Raw genomic sequence first — 25,963 nt, forward strand, 5'->3', positions numbered from 1 at the left:
AGCGTCAGGGACCCAGATTTGATTCCCAGCTTGGGTCACCATCTGTGTGGAGTCTGCACGTTCTCCCTGTGTTGCATGGGTTTCCTCTGGGTGCTCCGGTTTCCTCCCACAGTCCAAAGACGTGCTTGTTAGGTGGATTGGCCATGATAAATTGCCCCTTAGCGCCAGGGTGGGGGGGGGGGGTGGTGTGGTGGGTGGCTAGTTAGGACAAATGAATGGGGTTATGGGGTTTCAGGCTTGGGTAGGATTGTGTTCGGTGCAGGCTTGATGGGCTGAATGGCCTCCTTCTGCACTGTGGGATTATTGAGTCTCCACCCAGAGAGGGCTAGCCTGTGGAATTCACTACCACAAAAAGCTACTGAGGCCAAAATACTATGGGGACAAGCTTACCAAAATAACACGAAGTATCAAACGAGCGTAAAAACTGGAGAAATTAACACTTTTTTGGACAAATTTCAAATTTTGGACAAATTTGGACAAAAGTTCAATCTCACCTGACAGTCAAAAAAAAGAAGCAAAACTTGAAATCCAGCTGGGGGAGTGGGCAATGCCTCAATCTCCCCAAAGCCGGCTAATAACAGCTGAGGGCACAATTGTGCATGTGCAGGTTTCCATGCTCAAGTTATATGGGGGCTTCTGTGGCCTAAATCCACCCACCCAGCTGATGCCAACGCCCCCTATCCCGCTTGGACTGATCACCATACCCCCACCCCCAGACCGATCGACATCCCTCCTGTCATTCAGCGCATGAGGAACAATACTTTTCACTGTATCCCAATACACATGACAATAATAAATCAAATCAAGTCACAAAGACCGAGATGGAAGGAAAAGAGACCCGGTGGTCCGCATGATAAGCGTGAGGTTATTCACTTTGGAAGCAAAAACAAAAAGGCAGGTTACTACCTGCTGCACCAGCATGCTTATCTTCAGCGAATGTTGCACAAGGACATCCAGGTCCCATTGCACACTCCCCTCTCCCAGTTTACAGCCATTGGCTGTAAATTGGGAGAGGGCTGTGTACAGTGGGACCTGGGTGTCCTTGTGCACCAGTCACTGAAGGTTAAGCATGCAGGTGCAGCAGGTGGTAAAAAGGGCAAATGGCACATTCATTGCGAGAGGTTTCGAGTACAGGAGCAGGAATGTGTTGTTGCAATTATACAGGGTCTCAGTGAGGCAACACCTAGAGTATTGTGCGCAGTTTTGCTCTCCTTTTCTGATGTTCTTGCTCTCGAGGGAGTGCAGTGAAGATTTGCCAGGCTGATTCCGGGGATGGCAGGACTGACGTATGAGGAGAGATTGACTAGATTAGGATTGTTTTCACAGGAGTTCAGACGAATGAGTGGGGGATCTCATGGAGACTTATAAAATTTTAACAGGTCTAGAAAGGGTAGATGCAGGGAGAATATTCCTGATGATGGGAGTGTCTAGAACCAGGGGTCACACTCTGAGGGTTTGGGGTAGACCATTTAGTATGGATGTGAGGAGACATTTCTTCACCCAAAGAGTGGTGAGCCTGTGGAATTCATTATCATAGGAAGTAGTTGATGCCAAAACATTGAATGCATTCAAGAGCAGGCTGGATATAACACTTGGGGTGAATGGGATCAAAGGTTATGGGGAGAAAGCAGGATTAGGCTATTGAGTTGGATGATCAGCCATAATATTAATGAATGGCAGAGCAGGCTCGAAGGGCTGAATGGCCTCCTCCTGCTCCTATCTTCTTTGTTTTTATGAAAATGGTTCTTCCGCTGTAATTAAAATTAACGACTGGAAAAACCTGGATGACTGAAAATCAGGAATTGACCTCAGAACCCCATTTCCCGATCCCGGATGCCTGTCAATCAAGGCTCCCAGATCACTTGCCTCATCCACCTTTATGTCTCCCAATTCTGTCTCTCTCCATAAACACTTCCAGCTGTCTCCGGAACCGTTGTGTTATGAATGGCCTCTCCCTGGTAACATATTGCATTAGTTCCAGGATTAGAGGGTTCGATTTGACCTCCCGACTTGCGGAATAATTTTCATCTGAATAACATCAATGCGACTTGATTTCAGTCAATAGAATACATCTATTTAAAATCATTTCCAAAGTGCTCGTGTATAAAAGGAAAAGCTTTGAACATAATCATCAGATGAAAATAATGCATTTGCATCCAGCCTCTCGCATGGCCTCCATTTTACAATCTAATGAAGTCTAATGCAATGGGTTTGAAGATGTTCTAACGTCGCTTTGTTCCTTTCTACAGTTAGTCGCGCATGCAGTTGCTTACCACAAAGTGCATCAGATTAAAAGATGTGGTAATCAAACTTCCTGGTTTCCCTTTCATTCTAGGCGTCCAGATCACCAACAACATGCCCTGGTCCCTCCATGCTGTCACTACAGTTAAGGAAGCCCACCAACGCCTCTGCTTTCTCAGGAGACTAAGGAAATTTGACATGTCCGCTACGGCTCTCACCCATTTTTTGCACCCTTTCAGGGCGAGTCGCAGCTTGTTATGGCTTCTGCTCCGACCAGGACCGCAAGAAACTACAAAGGGCGGCACAGTGGCACAGTGGTTAGCATTGCTGCCTCACAACTCCAGGGACCCGGGTTCGATTCCCGGCTCGGGTCACTGTCTGTGTGGAGTTTGCACATTCTCCTCGTGTCTGCGTGGGTTTCCTCCGAGTACTCTGGTTTCCGCCCACCGTCCAAAGATGTGCGGATTATGCAAGCAAGAGTCCAGCATTGGAGAAATTAAATGTTAATGGGATGAAAGAATGGAAACATCAGTTGTCCTCAGACTAAGATAGAGCCAGAAATGGGCAACACTATGACTGATTTGGAAAGAAATGGTTTTGGTGCGTGGATACAACTTGGGCTTTGAAACCCGGGTTGAACAGGACAGCAGAGTGGCGCAGTGGTTAGCATTGCTGCCTCACAGCGCCAGGGACCTGCGCCATTCCTTGTTAAATCTGACTTTATTTTCTTTGGTCCGCGGGGAACAGTCCCAGCTTCTATCAACAGAGTAACTGGAGACAGCCTGCTCTGCATTCCAGCCTAATCTACATCCCCAATGGCAAATAGGGCAGCATGATGGCACAGTGGTTGGCACTGCTGCCTCACAGCTCCAAGGAGCGGGGTTCGATTCCCAGCTTGGGTCACTGCCTGTGTAAGGTTTGCACGTTCTCCCCGTGTCTGTGTGGGTTTCCTCCCACAGTCTGAAAGAAGTGCTGGTTAGGTGCATTGGCCGTACTAAATTCTCCCTCAGTGTACCCGAACAGGCGCCGGAGTGTGGCGACCAAGGGATTTTCACAGTAACTTCATTGTAGTATTAATGTAAGTCTACTTGTGACACTAATAAAAGGACATGAGCCAAACACAATGAGCAAATCTCCTCCTCTGTTCCCTACGGGGGCCCCGGGATGCAAGATCTGTAGCCGCAGTTCCCCTATTCCAGGGTTGCCAACATTGAACTGTGTCTTTGTGGGAACCAGCCAGAACGGTGAGAGGAATTACGGGAGAAGTATAACTCCGATCCTTTCTCGCACATTTCTAATTGATTAGCCACAGCGCTGTGTGGGAAGGGACTGAGTTGGAGGTTTGGCCTTTCAAAAAGGCACACTGTTTGATCGGTGTACCATTAACAGAAGACAGGAAACAGGAGGAGAGACAACATTGCATTTTTAAGGGGTAAACTCAAAAGCAGGAAATATCCGATGAGTAATTTTTGAGGGAGTGAGCCAGAGTGAGCACCTCACATTATTATATCCCATGAGGAGCACATGCTGCCATTCATGTCTTGCCTGAGAAAGTGGCTTCTTCATGAGCTGTTTGTCCACGAGCCTTCTCTTCCTTGTTGAAGAAATATTACCGAAGAGTTTGCAGTCCTACATCCTCGAATATCATCGAGCAAGGGTTTACGGACAATGCCTGATATTTTCATAGCATTGTTAATCTCAATGTCCGTAAAACTAAGGAGATAGTCATCGGCTTCAGGAGGTGTAATGGAGGACATGCCCTTGTCTATATCAATGGGGATGAAGTGGAGATAGTCGAGAGCTTCAAGTTTCCTGGTGTCCAGATCACCAACAACCTGTCCTGGTCCCTTCACGCTGACGCTATAGTTAAGAAAGACCACCTACTTTTGAAGGAGGCTAAAGTAATGCAAAATGCCTGCTATGACTCTCACCAATTTTTACAGATGCACCATGAGAGAGTGTGAGTGGGGAAGACACAGAGAGAGAGAGAGAGAGAGAGGGCAGAAGAGAGAGGAAGAATGCGAGAGTGGGAGGATGAGAGAGAGAGAGAGAGAGGGCTAGAGACAGAGAAGGTGAGAGAGAGATGAAAGCAAGCAAGAGGCAGGGCAGGAGTGGTTCTGGTCTATGCCCTGAAGAATATCTGTCGTCAGGCTCTCCCATTTCACCTGGCTTTATACCGTCCTTTAAGTGGTGGCGAGATTTGGCCCGATTTATGACAACTCCCGCTACACTGTTTCACTTAACAGCTTTTCATTTGCATAACAATAAAAAAGAGGATGGGGAAACTCCCTTTCTGAAATGTTAGATAATTAGTAACCCGAAATCTAAGGCAAACATTGACCATGTATAAAAAGGCTACTCATGGTTAATATAATGTCATCAGATCCACATCCATACGACGTCATTGATCGACAGGAGTTAAAGTCACTGAGTGGTCTATATGGTGTACAAGCTATGATTCTCACAGTATCACACATCCCAACATTGGTGCTTGCTACTGTTGCGCGGCACTGTATCATTATGCATCGGCCTACATGGTTCGTGTAAAGCCTCTTTCCAATCAATAACTATCACCATAATGACTACGGCTCGAGGAAGAAGAATGTTAAGTGTTACGCACAATAGGGAAGTCTTACGCTTACATGTCTTACAAAAGTAGTCTCGAACGTGAGTCAGCTTAATACTTCTGATGGTTCAACTCCTTCACATGGAAAGATAGATTCCTCGCTCCCAAAAAGTGAGGACAATTGGAATTGATAAGACAACGATCAATGGTTTTTTGTTAGACTAGAGTACTGAGGGACTGGAACTTAGGTACAACAGCCATGATGCGAGTGAATGATAGCATGTGTCGGAGAGACTGAATGTTGCAGTCTGGCACCCAAATGTTTGGATTAGACACCAAAGACTACATGCTGGCCAGAATAGGGTTAAAACATTAACCAAAATGATTAAATCTTCATGAAGAAACCTAAACATTTGCGAGCTAAATTTGAACTTGGGAGAGTAGCAGTGAGATGAGTTTCATGAAGAGGTTAAGATTACACAGTTCAAAGCGAATGGTCAGTTTTTGCTCATGCGAGGCCTTTGTGTTTTGCTTGTCCACGCAATGTCAGCATTACATGGCACTGCCCCCGTTGTGCTATTGCAAGAGAAACAATGAACTCTCCAGTTCTTCTCCCTCCGCAAGTAATAAATTACTCTGAAGACAATTTTCTCAGAAGACAATCCCCTCCTAAAAATTCAGGAAAGCAAATATAAACCTCATCACAATATTAAACTCATTGACATGGTGACTGAATAATTGTTCATTTTTCATTTTTGCTGATTTTTTTCAATATGTTTACTCGCAGATGAAGGATTGATTTGTGCACTAATGACATTGTCACAGGTAGCTGAAGAGCCATCAGGGGAATTGACATACATTGGTGGACAAATAGCTGGGGTAACGATGGCATCTTCAGCAAGCACCAGCAAGCTCTTGCTTGTACACGATGTCCTCAGCAGAGAAAATGTCCCATGGTGAGCTTGGGATGGAGCGAGAGTGAATAAATGATAACAGAGGAAGGACAAGGGTGAAGAAGTAGAAGATACCCAAAAACCTGGTCAAAGCAATGGACTTCATGAAAGAGGGGGAGAGAGAATCGAAGAGGATATAACGGCCGGTTTTAGCAAGAGGTGTGTGACTACAGATGGGGAGGGGAGGAGGGTTGGCTAAGGTCAGCAGGTCAAAGGATGCTACAATACATTAAGGGGCAAGTTAGGGTTGATTTGATTTGGGGTGGCATGGTGGCACAGTGGTTAGCTCTGCTGCCACACAGTGTCAGGGATCCAGGTTTAATTCCTGGCTTAGGTTTGTTTAGAGTTTTCACGTTCTGCCCTTGTCTGCATGGGTTCCCTCCGGGTGCTCCAGTTTCCTCCCACAGCCCCAAGAATTGTAGATTAAGTGCATTGGCCGTGCTAAATTCTCCCACAGTGTACCCGAACAGGCACCGGAGTGTGGCGACTGGGAGATTTTCACAGTAACTTCATTGCAGTGTGAATGTGATCTAATTTGTGACTCATAAAAAATTTAAAACATTCGGGCAGCCCAGTGGTTGGTACTGCTGGTTTAAGGCGCCAGAGACCCGGGTTCGATTCCAACCTCGGGTGACTGTGTGGAGTTTGCACGTTGTCCCCATGTCTGCATGGGTTTCCTCCGGGTGCTCCGGTTTCCTCTCAGACTCGAAAGATGGCAATAGAGGAAGGACGAGGGTGAAAAAGTAGAAAATACTTGAAAACCTGGTCAAAGCAATGGACTTCAGGAAGGTTTGAAGAGGCAGGTTAAGTGGATTGGCCATGCTAAAATGTCCCTTAGTGTCCGAAGATGTGTAGGTTAGGTAGATTGTCAATGCTAAATTGACATTTAATGTCAAGGGGACTAGTAGAACAAATATCTGGGTTTCTGAGGAAAGGGACTGGGTGGGATTGTTGTTGGTGCAGACTCGATGGGCTGAATGGCCTCCTTCCGCACTATAGGGATACTATGACATTAGGCTGAATTGAAGGAAGTTGTGGAGATGGGGTGCCATCGAGGCTTTAACTTCAATGTGTTGGCAGATGGGAACCAACAATAATATAGGTGAGGCAACAAACATGATTTAGGTATCTACATATTGGCATATTTACAGTTTCTACAAGAGAAAAATACATTGAATACAGGAGTTGGGATGTCTTGTTGAAGTTGTGCAAGACATTGCAAAGGTCACGGTTGGAACACTGTGCACAGTTCTGGTCACCCTGTTATGAAAAGGTATTATTAAACTAGAAAGAGTGCAGAAAAGGTTTACTAGGATGCTACCGGGACTTGATTGTTTGAGTTACAAGGAGAGGCTGGATAGACTGGGATTTTTTTTTTCCATGGAGCGTAGGAGGCTTAGGGATGTTCTTATAGAGGCCTGTAAAACAAGGAGGGGTATAGATCAGATAGATAGTTAATATCTTTTCCCAAAGCTAGGGGAGTCTAATACTAGAGGGCATAGGTTTAAGGTGAGAGGGGAGAGATACAAAAGGGTCCAGAGGGGTAATTTTTTCACACAGAGGGTGGTGAATGTGTGGAACGAGCTGTCACAGGCAGTAGTAGTAGTGGGTACATTTTTGTCTTTTAAAAAGCATTTAGACAGTTACATGGGTATGATGGGCATAGAGGGATATGGGTCAAATGCGGGCAATTGGGACTAGCTTAGGTGTTTAAAAAAAAGGTGGCATGGACAGGTCGAAGGACCTATTTCCAAGCGGTAAATCTCTATGACTCTATGAGAAGTGTCCAGCATTGGAGAAATTAGATGTTAATGGGATGAAAGAATGGAAACATTTTTCTGAGTTGTTCTCAGACTAAGATAGAGCCAGAAATGGGCAATACTATAGATTTGGAAAGAAATGGTTTTGGTGCATGGATAGAACTCAGGCTTTGAAACCCAGCTCTGGGTCAAACAGGACAGCACGCTGGCGCAGTGGTGAGCATTGCTGCCTCACAGCATCAGGGACCTGTGCCATACGCTCGTTAAATCTGACTTTACTTTCTTTGGTCTGGAGGGAACAGTCCCAGCTTCTATCAACGGAGTAACTGGAGACAGCCTGCTCTGCATTCCAGTCTAATCTACATCCCCGATGGCAAATAGCATTGCTGCCACACAGCGCCAGGGACCCAGGTTCAACTCCAGCCTCTGGTCACTATCTGTGTGAAGTTTGCATGTTCTCTCTGTGTCTGTGTGAGATTCCTCTGGCTGCTCTGATTTCCTCTCACGCTCCAAAGATAGAGACATAGAAACCTATATTGCAGAAGGAGGCCATTTGGCCCCTCAAGTTTGCACCGACCACAATCCCATCCAGGCCCTATCCCCAAAACCCCATGCATTTGTACTAACTAGTCTCCCTGACTCTAAGGGGTAATTTAGCATGGCCAATGCACCTAACTTGCACATCTTCGGAGTGTGGGAGGAAACCAGAGCACCCAGAAGAAACACTCGCAGACATGGGGAGAATATGCAAATCCCACACAGACAATGACCCAAGCTGGGAAGCAAACCCAGGTCTCTGGCGCTGTGAGGCAACAGTGTTAACCATGGGTTAGGTTGATTGCGTGGGTTAGGTTTATTGGCCATGTTAAATTGACCCTTGGTGTCAGAAGATTAATGGGGTTAAATGTGTGGGGTTGTAGAAGTAGGGTCTGAGTGGGATTGTAGTCAGTGCAAACATGATGGGCTGAATGGCCTCTTCTGCACAGTAGAGACTCTGTGATTCTATGATCGGAGACGCAAGAGATTTGATATGGTGAATGTTGAGAAAGGGAGTGGAGTCAGGAAGGTAGAGTGGCAGAGTTTGTGGCTTTAGTTGGCAAGTATTTCGCCTAGCGCATGACTTGTCTGATGGCACAGAGGTGGCGTTGAGGGTTGAGAGACGTGCCACTGGGTTCCACCATTTGGAAGAGGACCCCAAGCTGAACCAATAATCATTGAGAAACAGCAAGCAGGTAAGATGAGAGAAGAAAAACCTGGATGCTGATAGCACAATCATGGTGAAATTGGTTTGATAACAACATTCAACAAATAACTTGGCTGCCAAGGCGTCCATCTCAGTTGAGCCATTCACTTTGACTCTGTGCTAAACTAACTGGTGCAGTCGGAATGCTAAAAAGAAACTTAATTGCATTCTGGGTAAGTAATCATCAATCAATGTTATCTTATTTTCCCAGGATGGAAGTGTCAATCTTTAAATTTAAGTTTATTTATTAGTGCAATGACTTCATTAAGGCCATTGAGGTTGGAATATGAACTCCCTGAGTAAGGATGGCCCAATGAGGGAGTCTTTTCCTTGTATTTAGCCAGGCGTGTCAGTTCCTCTGGCACTCCCGAGGGTAGACTGTTGACTGATAGCACTCTGTAACTGCTGTTGGAATTGTAAATAAAGGGGTGTTGGTGAAAAGGATTCTGCCTCCAAAGACTTATTACCATTAATGTCACAAGTAGGCTTACATCAACATTGCAATGAAGTTACTGTGAAAATCCCCTATTCGCCACACTCCAGCGCCTGTTCGGGTACACTGAGGGAGAATTTAGCCTGACTAATGCACCTAACCAGCACATCTTCCGGACTGCAGGGGGAAACTGGAGCACCCAGAGGAAACTTATGCAGACATGGGGAGAAGGTGCAGACTCCCCAATGATAGTGACCCAAGCTGGGAATCGATCCCGGGTCCCTGGCGCTGTGGGCGGCAGTGCTAACCACTGTGCCGCCAATTACAAGGGGACACAGGCTCAAGGTGAGAGGGCGAAAATTTAAGGGAGATGTGCTGGGGACATTTTTCACACAGAGAGCAGTGGGTGCCTGGAACGCGCTGCCAGAGGAGGTGATGGAAGCAGGTACGTTAGCAACATTTAAGAGGCATCTGGATGGATACGTGAATTGGGAGGGAATAGGGGGATATGGTCAGAGTAAGGGCAGAAGATTCTTTTTAAACTTAGACAGGGCATCATGACCAGCGACTGGACAGCTAAAGGGTCTGTTCCTATTTTCCTTGTTCTTTGAACTTTGATCTTCACTTCCTTCCCAGGCAGACACAGGAATCACAAATGTTTAAAAAAGAGGGGAATAAACATCAAGAAACAAATTGTTTTGAGTTCTAAGCTTTCAGCAATGCGGGATGGCGCGAGTGTAAAATCTTTCTGCTAAATTCAATCTGAACTGTACAAAAAAATCTCAGTGGGACAACCACAGGTTCTCTTTTGTCAAACTCCAACACGTCTGCGAGCAACATCAAACAAAGCACTCGGGTGAAGTGTATACACTTACAGATCTATCACAAATAGGGAAATATATTAGTTGATGAATGAAGTGCATTAACAAACAAGAACATTGACCATGATTAGCGCAATAATTTACCAATAAGGTGGGTGATGACACCAGGTGCGAGTTATACAAAGGGGGTCTAACCACTCTTAAAACATAGCATTTGAAGTAAATTCCCCTTAAACCAGAGCTGTTCTAGACTAAGTCCTTAGTTTCACACTGGCTCAACGCATGTCGCTCCCAGCTCTCCTGAATTCTGATACTCTAGGGGAGGAGAAGATGGTCTCACTCACCATTTGACAAGGAACAGCGCTCAACGTCACCAACAAGCAGGGGTAACAAAAGCCCACAAGCGGTTAACCAGAACCCCCCCCCCACAACAAGCCAGGCACCGAGACTAACACCTTAAGATTTGTCAGCCTTGATGCTGACAGTAATTGCTTTCACATTCTGACATTGGGTTGGGGGGGGGAGGTGGAGAGGGAAAAGAAAGGATTATTTGTAAACAGCACTCCCGACTGTCAGTAAAGCGACACATTTGTGTATCTGCCAATTGAGAGAAGGGACATTAAGTGGGCAAATTAAATTGCACTTGGCACGCTCTGCTATTTCTCAGTGAATGCAAGCCCGTGATTAGCGATTAAATCTCCTGGCTAGCTCGCTGCACACAACACAATGTGGTGACTTGTCAGGGTCAGGCTGCTGGGGCTGACGGAGGCCCATTACAAGCAAAAAAAAAAGGTGCAAGTCTAATTTTGGATTTGATAGCTACCTCCTCGACCTTCGCTGTCTGCAGGTTTCACCTGAATTGGGCGGTTCATCTGCAAAAACAAAAAGAAGCAAGAAAGAGAGGACGGTTAGGCAACCCGGAGAGAAATAACGTTTCAGCAGAAGAGCTAAAGCAAAAACGACACAATACCTCTGTCTCCTCGACAACTCGCCACGCAACAGCAAACTTGAGCATGTAACCTGCCCACCCAGAGTTGGAAAACATTAGCAACACGTTCATGGCTGATAGCGATGCGCCCAGAGTGGGCTTGATTTTCATCTATCATCAAAATCCTAGAATCCCCACAGTGCCGGAGGAGGCCATTCGGCCCATCGGGCCTGCACGATCCCACCCCACCCAGCCCCTATCCCTGTAATCATAGAATCCTACAATGCAGAAGGAAGCCATTCAGCCCATCGAGTCACCACTGATAACAATCCCATCCATGCCCTTATCCCTCTAATCATAGAATCCCCACAGTGCAGAAGGAGGCCATTCGGCCCATCGAGCCTGCATCGACAACAATCCCACCCCACCCAGCCCCTATCCCTGTAATCATACAATCCTACAATGCAGAAGGAAGCCATTCGGCCCATCGAGTCACCACTGATAACAATCCCACCCATGCCTTATCCCTGTAATCACAGAACCCTACAGGAGGCCATTTGGCCCATCGAGCCTGCACTGATAACAATCCCATTTCCCTAAAGGGCATTAGTGAACCAGATGGGTTTTTTCTGACAATGGTTTCATGGTCATCAGTAGATTCTTAACTCCAGCTTTTTGTTTTATTGAATTCAGATTTCACCACCTTCCGTGGTGGGGGTTCGAACCCAGGTCCCCAGGACAATAGCTGAGTTTCTGGATTAACAGCCTAGCGATAATGACCATGAAGCATTAACTGGAGTTTCTGGATATCAAGATAGTGTAATAGCATGGCCCTTTCCGGCTGGGAGCTGGGGTGGTAGTGGAGGGGGGGATGTTGTTTCCCAAGGGTCACGTGACCAGTGAGGGATCATCCCAGCCGGAAGCTGAGCCAATCCCATGTGCAATGTGCCACCCATGCCCTATCCCCCTAATCATAGAACCCATGATGTGGAGATGCCGGCATTGGACAGGGGTAAACACAGTAAGATGTCACATGACACCAAGTTAAACTACAACAGGTTTATTTGGTAGCAAAAGCCACTAGCTTTCGGAGCGCTGCTCCTTTGTCAGGTAATTGAGCGTGGCTAATCAACTTAGCCCACACATCTTTGGACCATGGGAGAAAACCGGAGCACCCGGAGGAAACCCACACAGACACGGGGAGAACATGCAAGCTCCACACAGACAGTGACCCAAGGCTGGGAATTGAACCCGGATCCCTGGCACTGTGAGGCAGCAGTGCCAACCACTGTGCCAACGTGCCGCATTAATTAGTGTGAGATTGTTTGATGGCTTAGAAAAAAAATCTAGCAATCATAAAGTTTCATGTTTATTTATTAGTGTCACAAGTAGACTTACATTAACACTGCAATGAAGTGACTGTGAAAATCCTCTAGTTGCCACACTCCGGCGCCTGTTCGGGTACACTGAGGGGGAATTTAGCACGGCCAATGCACCCTAACCAGCACGTCTTTCAGACTGTGGGAGGAAACCAGAACACTTGAAGGAAACCCATGCAGACATGGGGAGAATGTGCAAACTCCACACAGTGACCTGAGCCGGGAATCGATCCCCGTGCCTGGTGCTGCGGGACACCAGTGCTAATCATTGTGCCTCTGTGCCACCCAACTTGGGCAAGAATTGAAGCAATTCCATTTTTTTTTCTAGCTAACTAATTTTCTTCATGTTTGAATGATTTATTTCATTGCTGGGTTTCCACAATTAGAAGTCTATTTTTCTTTGAGGCAATTCATTTTTTAAAATATCTGGATAATAGACATCCTCACATCCCCCTTACCAATCCACAATGCCCAAATGTAATAGCTTAATCCGTCGTAAATTCTTTATTTCAAAATTAATCTTCTTCTCTAATGGCCTGCGTTCATTCGACCCTCCTCACTCTTGAAAGTAAATAATTCATTCAGAAATTAGTCCAGACTGAGATTTTCCTACAGTGTAAGCTAAGTCCTCACAAGTGGATCAAGGTGTACAAAGTGTTTCCAACTGAGGAGATTCCCTCAGTCTGCTGTGCCCACATGCTAATCGTTAGTTACCTGCTAAACAAATCACAGATTCACAGTACGCTTAAAACGCAGACAAAGGCCATTCAGCCCACCTTTTCTCCACTGACTCTCCAATCGAGCAAAGCACCAAATGCCATGCCCCTACCCACCAAAGGGCAATTTAGCATGGCCAACTCGTCTGCACACTTTTGGAGTGTGGGAAGAAACCAGAGCACTTGGAGGAAACCCCACGCAGGAGAATGCACAACATCTGGACAGACAGTCACCCAAGGCTGGAATTGAACCTGGGTCCCTGGCGCCGTGAGGCAACAGTGCTAACCACTGTGCCACCGTGCTGCCTATGGGTTTTTATGACCATCAACAATGGTTTTGTGGTCATCAGTAGATTCTTAATTCCAGATATTTTTTACTGAATTCAAATTCCACCATCTGGCTGTGGTGGGATTCGAACCCGAATCCCCAGGGCATTTGACCCAGGATTTCAATGTTGCCAAAGGCCTAAAGTTTGGAATTCCCTCTCTCTCCTCATTTAGTTTACTCCTTGAAAGTGTAAAATCTCATTGACAAAGATGTAGGTTATCCATCTAGAATAGATCGTGGGTGACTTGGTGTAGCTTTAACAATAAAAGCATTTATTACCAAGAGAAGATTATATGTATATATGTACAACAAGGTCAGATGAGATTACAAATGTGATTGCTCTGCTCAACTTCCTGGCCCCATCTAGGCGTGCCTCCTCAGCACATGGCACATGGGATTGACTCAGCTTCCGGCTGGGATGATCCCTCACTGGTCACGTAACCCTTGGGAGACAAACCCCCTCCCCCCGTAAAAGGCCATGCTACTACTCTATCTTGATATCCAGAAACTCCAGATAATACTTCATGGTTATTATCGCTAGGCTGTTAATCCAGAAACTCAGATATTGTCCTGGGGACCTGGGTTCAAACCCCTGCCACGGAAGGTGGTGTAATCTGAATTCAATAAAAAAAAGCTGGAATTAAGAATCTACTGATGACCATGAAACCATTGTCGGAAAAAACCCATCTGGTTCACTAATGCCCTTTAGGGAAGGAAATCTGCCCGGTCTGGCCTACATGTGACGCCAGAGCCATAGCAACGTGGTCAATTCTCAACTGTCCTCTGGAATGGCCTAGCAAGCTGCTCAGTTTCAAGAGCAACTAGGGATGGGCAATAAATGCTGGCCAGCCAGCGATGCCCATGTCCCACAACTAAGTATTTTTAAAAAATCGCTTGAGATAGCTATAATCAAATTGTGCTTGATACGGCTCCTTCAGATAGAATCCCTACAGTGCAGAAGGAGGCCATTCTGCCCATCACATCTGCACTGATCACAATCCCCACAACCCTTCTTATTTACCCTACTAACCTGACACTAGGGTCAATTTAGCATGGCCAGTCCACCTAACCTGCACATCTTTGGAGTGTGGGAGGGAACCAGAGCACCCAGAGAAAACCCATGCAGACATGGGGAGACTCCACGCAGACAGTGACCCAAGCCGGGAATCGAACCCAGGTCCCTAGCGCTGTGAGGTAACAGTGATAACTACTGTGCCACCGTGCCACCACACAGTGGCACAGTGTTTTACTATATTAACAGCAATTGTCTAACTGCAAATTGTTCTTGTGGGGCATCAGTTGAGAAGATATATTTGGTCAATTTGGTAATGGCATCAGAATTTTAGTTTATTTATCAGTGTCACAAGTAGGCTTACATTAACACTGCAATGAAGTTACTGTGAAAATCCCCAAGCTGCCACACTCTGGGCACACTGAGGGAGAATTTAGCATAGCCAGCGCATCTTACAGATGGTGGGAGGAAACTGGAGGAAACCCATGCAGACACAGAGAGGACGTGCAAACTCCATACAGGCAGTGACCCAAGCCGGGAATCGAACCCGGGTCTCTGGCACTGTGAAGCAGCAGTACTAACCACTGTGCCACTGTGCCACCCAGAGGTGCTAGATTGGAACCGAACTCAGAATCCCACTCAAAGGCCTGAATTGTCCAGCCCTTTATATCAGTGGAGTCTTCTGGTCCCAGCGATGACATTGCCCAGGGTATAAGAGTGAAGGATATTTCCTCAGAAGGAATACTCCAGGATAAGGCTGATAATTGGCATAAATTCAAGTAAAAATTACAGCCATTTAAAGATATTACAAAATATTGAACTTGAAACCATTTTTTGAAGATTTCCTTGATGACTGATATTATGATTTTTCTCAGTGGCACAGTGACACAATAGTTAGCACTGCTGCCTCAGGGACCCGGGTTCAATTCCAGCCTTGGATGACTGTCTGTGCGGAGTCTGCACATTCTCCCCGTGTCTGCGTGGGTTTCCTCCAGGTGCTTCAGTTTCCTCCCAAAAGATGAACAGGTGAGGCGGATTGGCTGTGGGTTACAGGGATAGGGCCTGGGTAAGATGCTTTGTCGGAGAGTCAGTACAGACCGGATGGGCCAAATGGCCTCCTTCTGCAATGTAGAAATTCTATGCTCTTAAATGCCAGGCTAGGGAGCCTGATTCTTCCTCCTGACAAGGAAAATATCCTGATTCCTGTATATTATTCATGTCGCTCAGCTTTGGGAAGCAATGAGATTTTTCCTCAATCAATTCTAAAATGATGGGCAAGCTTTGGGAAGTCAGACACTTCAAGGTAACATGTGTGAGGCGCAATCATGCACCTTGATGTAGACCATAAGACCATAAGATATAGAAGCAGATTTAGGCCATTTGGCCCATCAAGTCTGCTCTGCTATCCGGTCATGGCTGATATGATTCTCATCATCATTCTTCTGCCTTCTCCCCATAACCCTTGATCCCCTTATTGATCAAGAACCTATCTATTTCTGTCTTAAATACACTCACTGACTTGGCCTCCACAGCCTTATGTGGCAATGAGTTCCATAGATTAACCACCCTCTGGTTGAAGAAATTCTTCCTCATCTCTGTTTTAAAGGACTATCCCTTCACTCTAAGGTTGTGCCCCCCAAGTTCTACTTTCTCCCACTAGTGGAAACATCCACTCTACATCCACTTTATCCAGGCCTCGCGATATTCTGTAAGTTTCAATTAGATCCCCCCGTCATCCATTGAGTATAGGCTCAGGCTACTCAACTGCTTCTCAAATGACATTCGTTCCTAGGATCATTCTCGTGAACCTCCTCTGGAGTCCCACAAAGCCCAACACATCCTTCCTTAGGTATGGGGCCCAAAACCGCTCACAATATACCAAATTGGGTCTGACCAGCGCCTCTTACAGCCTCAGCAGTACATCCCTGCTCTTGTATTCCAGCCCTCCAGAAATGAATGCAAGCATTGGATTGGGGTGGCACAGTGGTTAGCGCTGCTGCCTCACAGTGCCAGGGACCCCAGTTCGATTCCCGGCTCAGGCCACTGTCTGTGCAAAATCTGCACATTGGCCCTGTGGGTTTCCTCCGGGTGCTCCGATTTCCTTCCACAGTCCGATAATGTGCGGGTTAGGTGGATTGGCCATGATGAATTGTGCCTAGTGTCATAGAACATAGAACATAGAACCCTACTGTGCAGAAAGAGGCCCTTTGGCCCATCGAGTCTGCACCAAGCACAATCCCACCCAGGCCCTATCCCCGTACCCCTACATATTTAATCACTAATCCCTCTAACCTACACATCCCAGGACACGAAGGGGCAATTTTAGCATGGCCAATCAACCTAACCTGCACATCTTAGGACTGTGGGAGGAAACTGGAGCACCCGGAGGAAACACACGCAGACACGAGGGGAATGTGCAAACTCCACACAGACAGTGACCTGAGCCGGGAATCGAACACCCGGCTCTGGTCACTGTCTGTGTGGAATTTGCACATTCTCCTCGTGTCTGCGTGGGTTTCCTCCGGGTCCCTGGAGCTGTGAAGCAGCCGTGCTAACCACTATGCTACTGTGCCGCCAGGTGGAACTAGCTAGGGTAACTGTATTGGGATAGGGCCTGAGTGGGATTGTGGTTGGCGCAGACTCAATGGGCTGAATGGCCTCCTTCTGCACTGTAGGAATTCGATGATAGATGGGATTCTATCGCTGCTCTTGTATTCTAGCCCTCTAGAAATGAATGCTGACATTGAATTTGCCTTCGTACTGCATGTTAACTTTAAGAGAATCCTGAACCAGGACTCCCAAGTCCCTTTGTGCTTCAGGTGAACGAAACCTTTCCCCATTTAGAAAATAGTTTGCATCTCTATTCTTCTTACATCACCTCACATTTCCCCACACTGTGAGTAGCCTTGCTGCATTGATTGTTGGCCAAATGTAAAAGGGGATGGGGGAATAAGTCAGAGAAACAGTGCGGCCCTTTAAGTGTCATATTTGTAGTTATGGTGCTGGCATCCAGTCGATGGGATGTCTCTATGGAGACCTGGAGAGAGAGCCAAGTGCATTAATATTCCTCCTCTGGCTTCGCTGCTCGAGTTGTGAGTGGCTCATTAGCATATACTACTGAAAATCCACAACAGATGCTAAACATTCTGGGCATCTAACTGTTATAACAACATCTTCACAACATGGCAAATGTGCGAAAACGGTGTTCGATGACATCACCGCGTCAAACTGCTCCCTGTCTGACAACACTCATTAACAACGCAAGCCACAGAGCAGCAATCTCAGGCGGGTAGGTAGGGCTTGAAGAGGCGCAGGACGAGAGAGAGATTTAAATCTCTGCCCATCAACCTTAGTTTCACGCTTGGAGCTTCTGGTTTGAGTGGCTGGAAGGTCGCAGGCTGCGACACCGGGAAGCGAACCCACGCTTAGAAAGCAGCTGCGCCCGCTGCTCGCGCGTTGCCACAGAAGTCACATTGATTGGACTTGTAAGCGTTAACCGTGGGGCGGGATTTTCTGGCACAGCGGTTAGCGCTGCCGCCTCACAGCGCCAGGGACCCGGGTTAGATTCCCAGCTTGGGTCACCGTCTGTGTGGAGTTTGCATGTTCTCCCCGTGTCTGCGTGGGTTTTCTCCAGATGTTCTGAATTCCTCCGAAAGACTTACTGGCTAGGTTCATTGGCCATTCTAAAATTCTCCCTCAGCGTAGCTGCACAGGTGTACATTAACACTGCAATGAAGTTACTGTGCAAATCCTCTTGTTGCCACACTCTGGCGCCTGTTCGGGTACACTGAGGGAGAATTTAAATTTTAATGTTTATTTATTAGTGTCACAAGTGGGCTTACATTAACACTGCAATGAAGTTGCTGTGCAAATCCCCTAGTCGCCACACTCTGGCGCCTGTTTGGGTACGCTGAGAGAGAATTTAAAGTTTAAGGTTTATTTATTCGTGTCACGAGTAGGCTTACATTAACACTGCAATGAAGTTGCTGTGCAAATCCCCTAGTCGCCACACTCTGGCGCCTGTTTGGGTACGCTGAGAGAGAATTTAAAGTTTAAGGTTTATTTATTCGTGTCACGAGTAGGCTTACATTAACACTGCAATTAAGTTGCTGTGCCAATCCTCTAGTCACCACACTCCGGCACCTATTCCGGTACACTGAGGGGGAATTTAACACGTCCAATGCACCCAACCAGCACGTCTTTTGGACTACGGGAGGGAACCGGAGCATGCAGAGGAAGCCCATGCCGACACGAGGAGAATGTGCAGACTCCGCACAGACAGTGACCCAAGCTGGGAATCGAACCCAGGTCCCTGGCACTGTGAGGCAGCAGTGCTAACCACTGTGTATCTGTGCCACCCATAAATGCGCTGTGGCATCTGTGTCTGTTGGATATTGGGTTTACCACTAAGCTGTGAAAGCTTGATTGGTGTAAATATTGTAGCATCTGGCACACCTATAGAAACTGCCCTCAGCTGGGATGGGTTTCAGCAGGCTGAATAAAGTATAGTTTGTCCCGTCAACTCTGAGTTCAACACATGTTGATTTATGCTTGACAAGGACGCTTGAGCACAATTGGTTGGCTGACTGATTTTTGATATAATGCAGCTTGTTAAAAGATAAATATCGTGATAGGAGTGACATGTGTCGCTTTTGAGGTCAGGAGGATTATTGCTGTAGCATGGGGTGACACGGTGGCGCAGGGTTAGCATTGTTGCCTCACAACACCAGGGATCTGAGATCAATTCCTGGCTTTGGTCACTTCATTCAACACTAATGGACAATTTAGCACGGCCAATCCAGCTAACCAGCACATCTTGGGACACTAAGGAGCAATTTAGCATGGCCAATCCACTCAACCAACACATCTTGGGACACTAAGGGGCAATTTACTATGGCCAATCCACCCAATCCACACATCTTGGGACACTAAGGGGCAATTTAGCATGTCCAATCCACCCAATCCACACATCTTGGGACACTAAGGGACAATTTAGCATGGCCAATCCACCTAACCCACACATCTTGGGACACTAAGGGGCAATTTAGCATGGCCAATCCACACAATCCACACATCTTGGGGCACTAAGGGGCAATTTAGCACGGCCAATCCACCCAACCCACACATCTTGGGACACTAAGGGACAATTTAGCATGGTCAATTCACCTAATCCGCACATTATGGGACACTAAGGGGCAATTTAGCATGGCCATTCCACACACACTGCACATAGAAGCATAGGATCCCTGCAGTGCAGAAGGAGGCCATTCAGCCCATTGCACCTGCACCGACAACAATCCCACCCAGGCCCTACCTCTGTAACCCCATTTATTTACCCTGCTAATTCCCCTGATACTACGAAGCAATTTAGCATGACCAATCAACCTAACTTGCAAATCTTTGGAGTGTGGGAGGAAACCAGAGCACCCGGAGGAAACCCACGCAGACACGGGGAGAAGGTGCAAACTCCACACAGACAGTCACCCGAGGCCGGGAATCGAACCCGGATCCCTGATGCTGTGAGGCAGCTGTGTTAACCACTGCGCCACTGTGTCTGTTGGAACACGGGCCTGGATTATAACCCTGTGTTTCCAGACATTTATTGGAAGGGGGTGGGAGGGAGAGGTGGACTGTCAAGAGTTGGGTTTTGTTGGGGGGAGATTTCCTGCAATTGCTTCATGTTCTGAAACAGGAGAGAAGCTCCGCAGGATGTCAATTTAAATCTACTTTTTTCAGAATGCTCTTCCAATCTCGCCAGACATGAGAAAGCAAAAACGAGTGCAGCGTTTCCACATAGCAACGAGTGAACATCTCTCTAAATGTCCGATTATTCATTGAACAATTAGCATTCCAATTGAATGTAGCAGATAGCATTCTAAGGTGCTTAAATTAGACAACTTGTCAATATAATAAAAAACAAAGGTTGGGACAGTATTGATGTTCTGCCACTTTACGTGATGTGGTATTAGTGACACATTCAGTAAATAAAAAAGTCACGTTATATTTACAGTGGCTGCCTCTGAAGGGATATAACAGCAAAATAGATTCCCTGCTTTGAGGCCCTGAATCCAATTTCCTGCGAGAGAGACGTGAATCAAATTGGACATCGGAATCCTGCTGGGGCTTTCTGCTGTCCCGTAAGACGCAGGCCATTCAGCCCATTGAGTACTCTCCACCAGATCATGGCTGCTCTGGTGGACTCCTACAGTGAAGAAAGCCCACTAACGCCACTGCTTTTTCAGGAGGCTGAGGGTTTATGGCATGCCCGCTACAATTTGGGCAGCACATTGGCACAGTGGTTAGCACTGCTGCCTCTCAGCGACAGGGACCCGGGTTCGATTCCCGACATGGATCACTGTCTATGCGGAGGCTGCACTTTCTCCCCCATGTCTGCGTGGGTTTCCTCCGGGTGCTCCAGTTTCCTCCCACAGTCCGAAAGCTGGTTAGGTGCACTGGCCTTGCTAAATTCTCTCTCAGTGTCCTTGAACAGGCACCAGAGTGTGGCAACTAGGGATTTTCACAGTAACTTCATTGCAGTATTGATTTAAGCCTGTTTGTGACACTAATAAATAAACTTTAAATGATTCTCACCAATTTTTGTAGATGCATCATAGAAAGCATTCTTTCCAGATGTATCACAGTTTGGTGTGACTTCTGCTCCGACCAAGACCTTAAGAAACTATAAGCAATTGTGAATGTAGCCAGTCCATCATGCAAACCAGCCTCCCATCCACTGACTCCGTCTACAGTTCCCATTGCCCCAAAAAAGCAGCCAGCATAATTAAGGACTCCATGCACCCCAGACACTCACCTTCCACCTTCTTCCATTGGGAAAGAGATACCAAAGTCTAAGACCATATACCAACCGATTCAAGATCAGCTTCTTCCCTGCCGCCAACACACTGTTGAATGGACCTACCATATGTTAAGCTGACCTTTCTCTACACCCTAGCATTGAATGTAACACTACATTCAGCACCCTCTCCTTTCCTTCTCCCTTATGTACTCTATGAACGATATGCTTTGTCTGTATAGCACGCGGGAAACAATACTTTTCGCTGTATCCCAATGCATGTGACAATAATAAATAAATCAATCATTCTGGATCAACAGCAAGGAGTTTATAAAAGCAAATTACTGCTGGAATCTGAAGCCAAAAGAGAAAATATTGGAAAATCTCAGCAGATCTGGTAGCATCTGTAAGGAGAGAAAAGAGCTGATGTTTCGAGTCGAGATGATCCTTTGAAGGGTCATCTGGGCTCAAAATGTCAGCTCTTTTTCCCTCCTTACAGATGCTGCTAGATCTGCTGAGATTTTCCAAGTTTCTCTTTTGGCAAGGGGTTTATGTTGGACTGTACAGAGAGCTGGTTCGATCACAGCTAGGGGATCGTGTGCAGTTATGTTCACCTCATTAGAGGAAGGATGTGATTGCAGTAGAGGGCATGCAGAGGAGGTTCACCAGGATGTTGCCTGGGATGGAGCATTTAAGAACATAAGAACATAAGAAACAGGAGTAGGAGTAGGCCATCTAGCCCTTCGAGCCTGCCGCGCCATTCAATAAGATCATGGCTCATCTGAAGTGGATCAGCTCCACTTTTCCTTAATTCCCCTGTCTATCAGAAACCTATCTACCCGTGATTTAAATATATTTAGCGAGGTAGCCTCCACCACTTCAATGGGCAGAGAATTCCAGAGATTCACCACCCTTTGAGTGAAGAAGTTCCTTCTCAACTCTGATCTAAACTATAAGAAGTTATAGCTTCGATCAGAAGCTAAGATTTGAGCTATAAGAAGAAACTGGATAGACTTGGCTCAAATCAAATCAAAAGTCCAAAGTCAAAATCAATGAGAAGACCCTGTAAATGTGTATCGTGACCTTTACTGCATCCTCCTGATGTTCTGAAGAATGTCACATCCAATGATTCACTCCATTTCTGCTGTAGAAGCAGGATGGCAACCTATTATTGCCAATCCATTCCCTCACCAAATTGAGACAAATGACCAATTAATTTGTTTCCATGGTGTGGAGGAAGGAGAGCCTGGCTCCAAGTGCTGGCAGAACCTCTCATGAAGGGTTTCTGTCCCAGTAGATGCCACCAGACCTACTCCAACGTGGCTTTCCCGTCTTTAGTTACAGCGGGAGAACCTTCTGATCCTTTGACGTAGCCCCTGGATCATCCACGTCCACAGGAACAAACAAAAGCAGCGCTTCCCTTGCTCAAACTTCCTCTCCACGGAGTGACATTTGGACAATAAGGCTCTTCAGTGGCAGAAGTGTCAGCCAAGAAGACGGACTCAGGTCCCGAAGCTGGATTTGAACCCATTACACTTCTAAGAGAATGGCAGCAGCTGAGCCCTTAGTTTGCCTATCAAAGCTTATTCCTCTGACAACTTCACTGTCCAAGTTTAGCATCCAGCTGCATTTTAAATGACTCCAATCATGGCTCTTCCATTACACTGCTTGGCATGCACGTTCAAATGCTTTTAGTATCCAGTTCATCAAAAATTCTTCTTCAAGCTGGTTTTAAATTTTACCTTTCACTAATTCAGAGCGACTTTTGTCTGACCTGACTCGCCTGAGTACCTCGGAGTCAAGGTATCCCATTTCCAGGGAATTGGATGCGGTGCCCTTTTTAATCCTGATTTTAAGCTTGGAATCACGTATTACAGAAAGAGGTCGTTTGGCCCATCCAAGCCATGCCGGCTCTTTGACAGAGCTATCTAATTGGTCTCACTTCTGGCATTTCCCCCTACGGTCCTGAAATTTTTATTCCGCTTCAATTATTTATCCAATTAACTTTTGAAAGTTGTTACGGAATCTGCCTCCACCAGACAGTGAGGGCATCCCAGAGCGCAGTAACTCCACTTGCATTTAGCAAAACTATACATGAAAGAAACCATATAGGATTATTCAGTCAAATAGACCAGATGGGGATCAAAATGATTGGATGATAATTACACCAGGTTATGATGTTTTACTATCCTTCTCCCCCTAGCCACTTCTAGAATTGGCTAATGTTCCCCAAGGTCCATTACATAGAATCACACAATCCCCACAGCGCAAAGGAACCATTCAGCCCATCTAGTGTGTACTGATTCACCTGCATTGCATCTCACTCAGTCGTGAACATCATACAATCCTACAGAGCCATACTATGCCAATAGTGCAGAAGAGGCCATTCACCCCATCTACTGTGTACTGAGTCGCCTGCAAAGCATGTTACCCAGCCATATAATTATAGAATCCCACAGTGCAGGAGGAGGCCATTCGAGGCTGCACCAACCACAATCCCACCCAGGCCCCATTCCCATAACCTCACGCATTTACCCTAGCTAGTCCCTCTGACACTAAGGAGCAATTTAGCATGGCCAATCCACCTAACCCTCACATCTTTCGGACTGTGGAAGAAAACCGGAGCACCCAGAGGAAACCCACGCAGGCACGGAGAGAACATGCAAACTCCACACAGACCAGGCGGCTTAATGGTTAGCGCTGCCAGGGACCCGGGTTCAATTCTGATCTTGGGTCACTGTCTGTGTGGAGTTTGCACATTCTGCCCGTGTCTGCGTGGGTTTCCTCTGGGTATTCCAGTTTCTGTTGGTTAACTAACAGAAAGCAAAGAGTGGGGGTAAATGGGTGTTTTTCTGGCTGACAATCAGTGACTAGTGGTGCGCCTCAGGGATTAGTATTGGGATCGCAATCGTTTATGATTTACATGGATGATTTGGAGCTGGCGACCAAGTGTAGTGCGCCAAAATTCGCAGATGATACTAAGATGGGTGGATGAGCAAAATGTGCAGAGGACGCTGAAAGTCTGCAAAGGGATATAGATAGTCTAAGGGAGTGGGCGAGGTTCTGGCAGATGGAGTACAAAGTTGGTAAATGTGAGGTCATCCATTTTGGTAGAAATAACTAAAATGGACTATTATTTAAATGTTAAAAAATTGCAGCATGCTGCTGTGCAGAGGGATCTGGGTGTCCTTGTGCAAGAATCTCAAGGAGTTGGTTTGCAAGTGCAGCAGGTAATTAAGAAGGCAAATATAATTTTATCCTTCACTGCTAGAGGGATGGAGTTTAAAAACAGCGAGGTTATGTTGCAGCTGTATAAGGTGCGGCACAGCTGGAGTACTATGTACAGTTTTGGTCGCCTTACTTGGGAAATGAGATACTGGCACTGGAGGGGGTGCAGAGAAGATTCAATAGATTGATTCTGGAGTTGAGAGGGTTGGCTTATGAGGAGAGATTGGTAGACGGGGGTTATCCTGAAAGGAATTCAGAGGAATGAGGGGAGATCTTATATAACCATATAAGATTATGAAGGGAATAGATAAGATAGAAGCAGGGAAGTTGTTTCCACTGGCGAGTGAAACTAGAACTAGGGGGCATGGCCTCAAAATAAGGGAGAGCAGATTTGGGACTGAGTTGAGGAGGAACTTCTTCACATAAAGGATTGTGAATCTGTGGAATTCCTGCCCAGTGAAGCAGTTGAGGCTACCTCATTGAATGTTGTTAAGGCAAGAATAGATACATTTTTGAACAGTAAAGGAATTAAGGGTTATGGTGAGTGGACAGGTAAGTGGGGCTGAGCCCACAAAAAGATCAGCCACAATCTTATTGAATAGCGGAGCAGGCTCGAGGGGCCAGATGGCCGACTCCTGCTCCTAGTTCTTATGTTACCTCTCACAGTCTAAAGATATGCAGATTAGGTGGATTGGCCATGCTGAATTGCCCGTCGGGAGATTAGCCAGGTAAATGCATGCTGTTACAAGGGTTAGGGCCTGGGTGGATTTGTGGTCAGTGTAGACTAAATGGGCCCAATGGCCTCTTTCTGCACTGTACGATTCAATGACTCTATGTATCTCACAATAAAGACTAAAACTCGTAGAGTATTCCTTTATTACTCTTCTTGCTCCCTGATATAACCTCATCCATCCAACAACAGGTCATTTTTTTTGTTAACTTTCTTTTAAGCGGAGGTGGGGTGTGCCTGGTGGGTGTGGGGGAGGGGGAGGGGGTGCGAGGGGTGGTGAAGGAAATCAATGGAACAGTTTCAGCTTTGAGCCCAGGTGCTGGAGTTCATTAACTTAAACCGAGGATCATCACATTCATACCTTGTTAAGGTCAGGGTCCAGCTGCTGTGATTCAGGACTGTTGTAATATCGTTAACGTCTTGAAGGAGTGAAGCTACACTGTCGAGTTTTAGTCTGATTTTGCAAAGCCTGAGAGCAACCTGTTTATTCAGTCAATAAACAGTATCATAGAATCCCTACAGTGCAGAAGGAGGCCATTCGGCCCATTGAGCCTGCTCCAACAACAATCCCGCCCAGGTCCTATCCCTGTGCATTTATCCTACTGATTCCACTGACACTAAAGGCAATACAGCATGGCCAATCCACCTAACCCACACCTCTATGGACTGTGGGAGGAAACTGGAGCACCCAGAGGAAACCCACACAGACACGGGGAGAATGTGCAAACTCCACACAGACAGTGACCCAAGCTGGGAATCGAACCCAAGTCCCTGGTGCTGTGAGGCAATGGTTCCAACCATTATGCCACTGTGCATAGCCAACCCATGTCAG

At 46.5% G+C, this 25,963-nt stretch overlaps 1 protein-coding gene across 4 annotated transcripts in view; it reads right to left on the reverse strand.

Moving 5' to 3' along the window:
- The window catches only part of celf6 (CUGBP Elav-like family member 6), a 691,837-nt gene that overhangs the window by 222,881 nt on the left and 442,993 nt on the right, over positions 1-25,963 (reverse strand). For all 4 annotated transcript variants that reach the window (XM_080216157.1, XM_080216156.1, XM_080216158.1 and 1 more), the window contains exon 3: positions 10,841-10,889. In XM_080216157.1, the coding sequence (XP_080072283.1) occupies positions 10,841-10,889 (49 nt within the window). The remainder of the gene's footprint in view (positions 1-10,840; positions 10,890-25,963) is intronic.

Source organism: Carcharhinus amblyrhynchos, chromosome 32, assembly GCF_965287045.1.
Source record: "Carcharhinus amblyrhynchos chromosome 32, sCarAmb.v2.hapA, whole genome shotgun sequence".
Classification (NCBI taxonomy): Eukaryota; Metazoa; Chordata; class Chondrichthyes; order Carcharhiniformes; family Carcharhinidae; genus Carcharhinus; species Carcharhinus amblyrhynchos.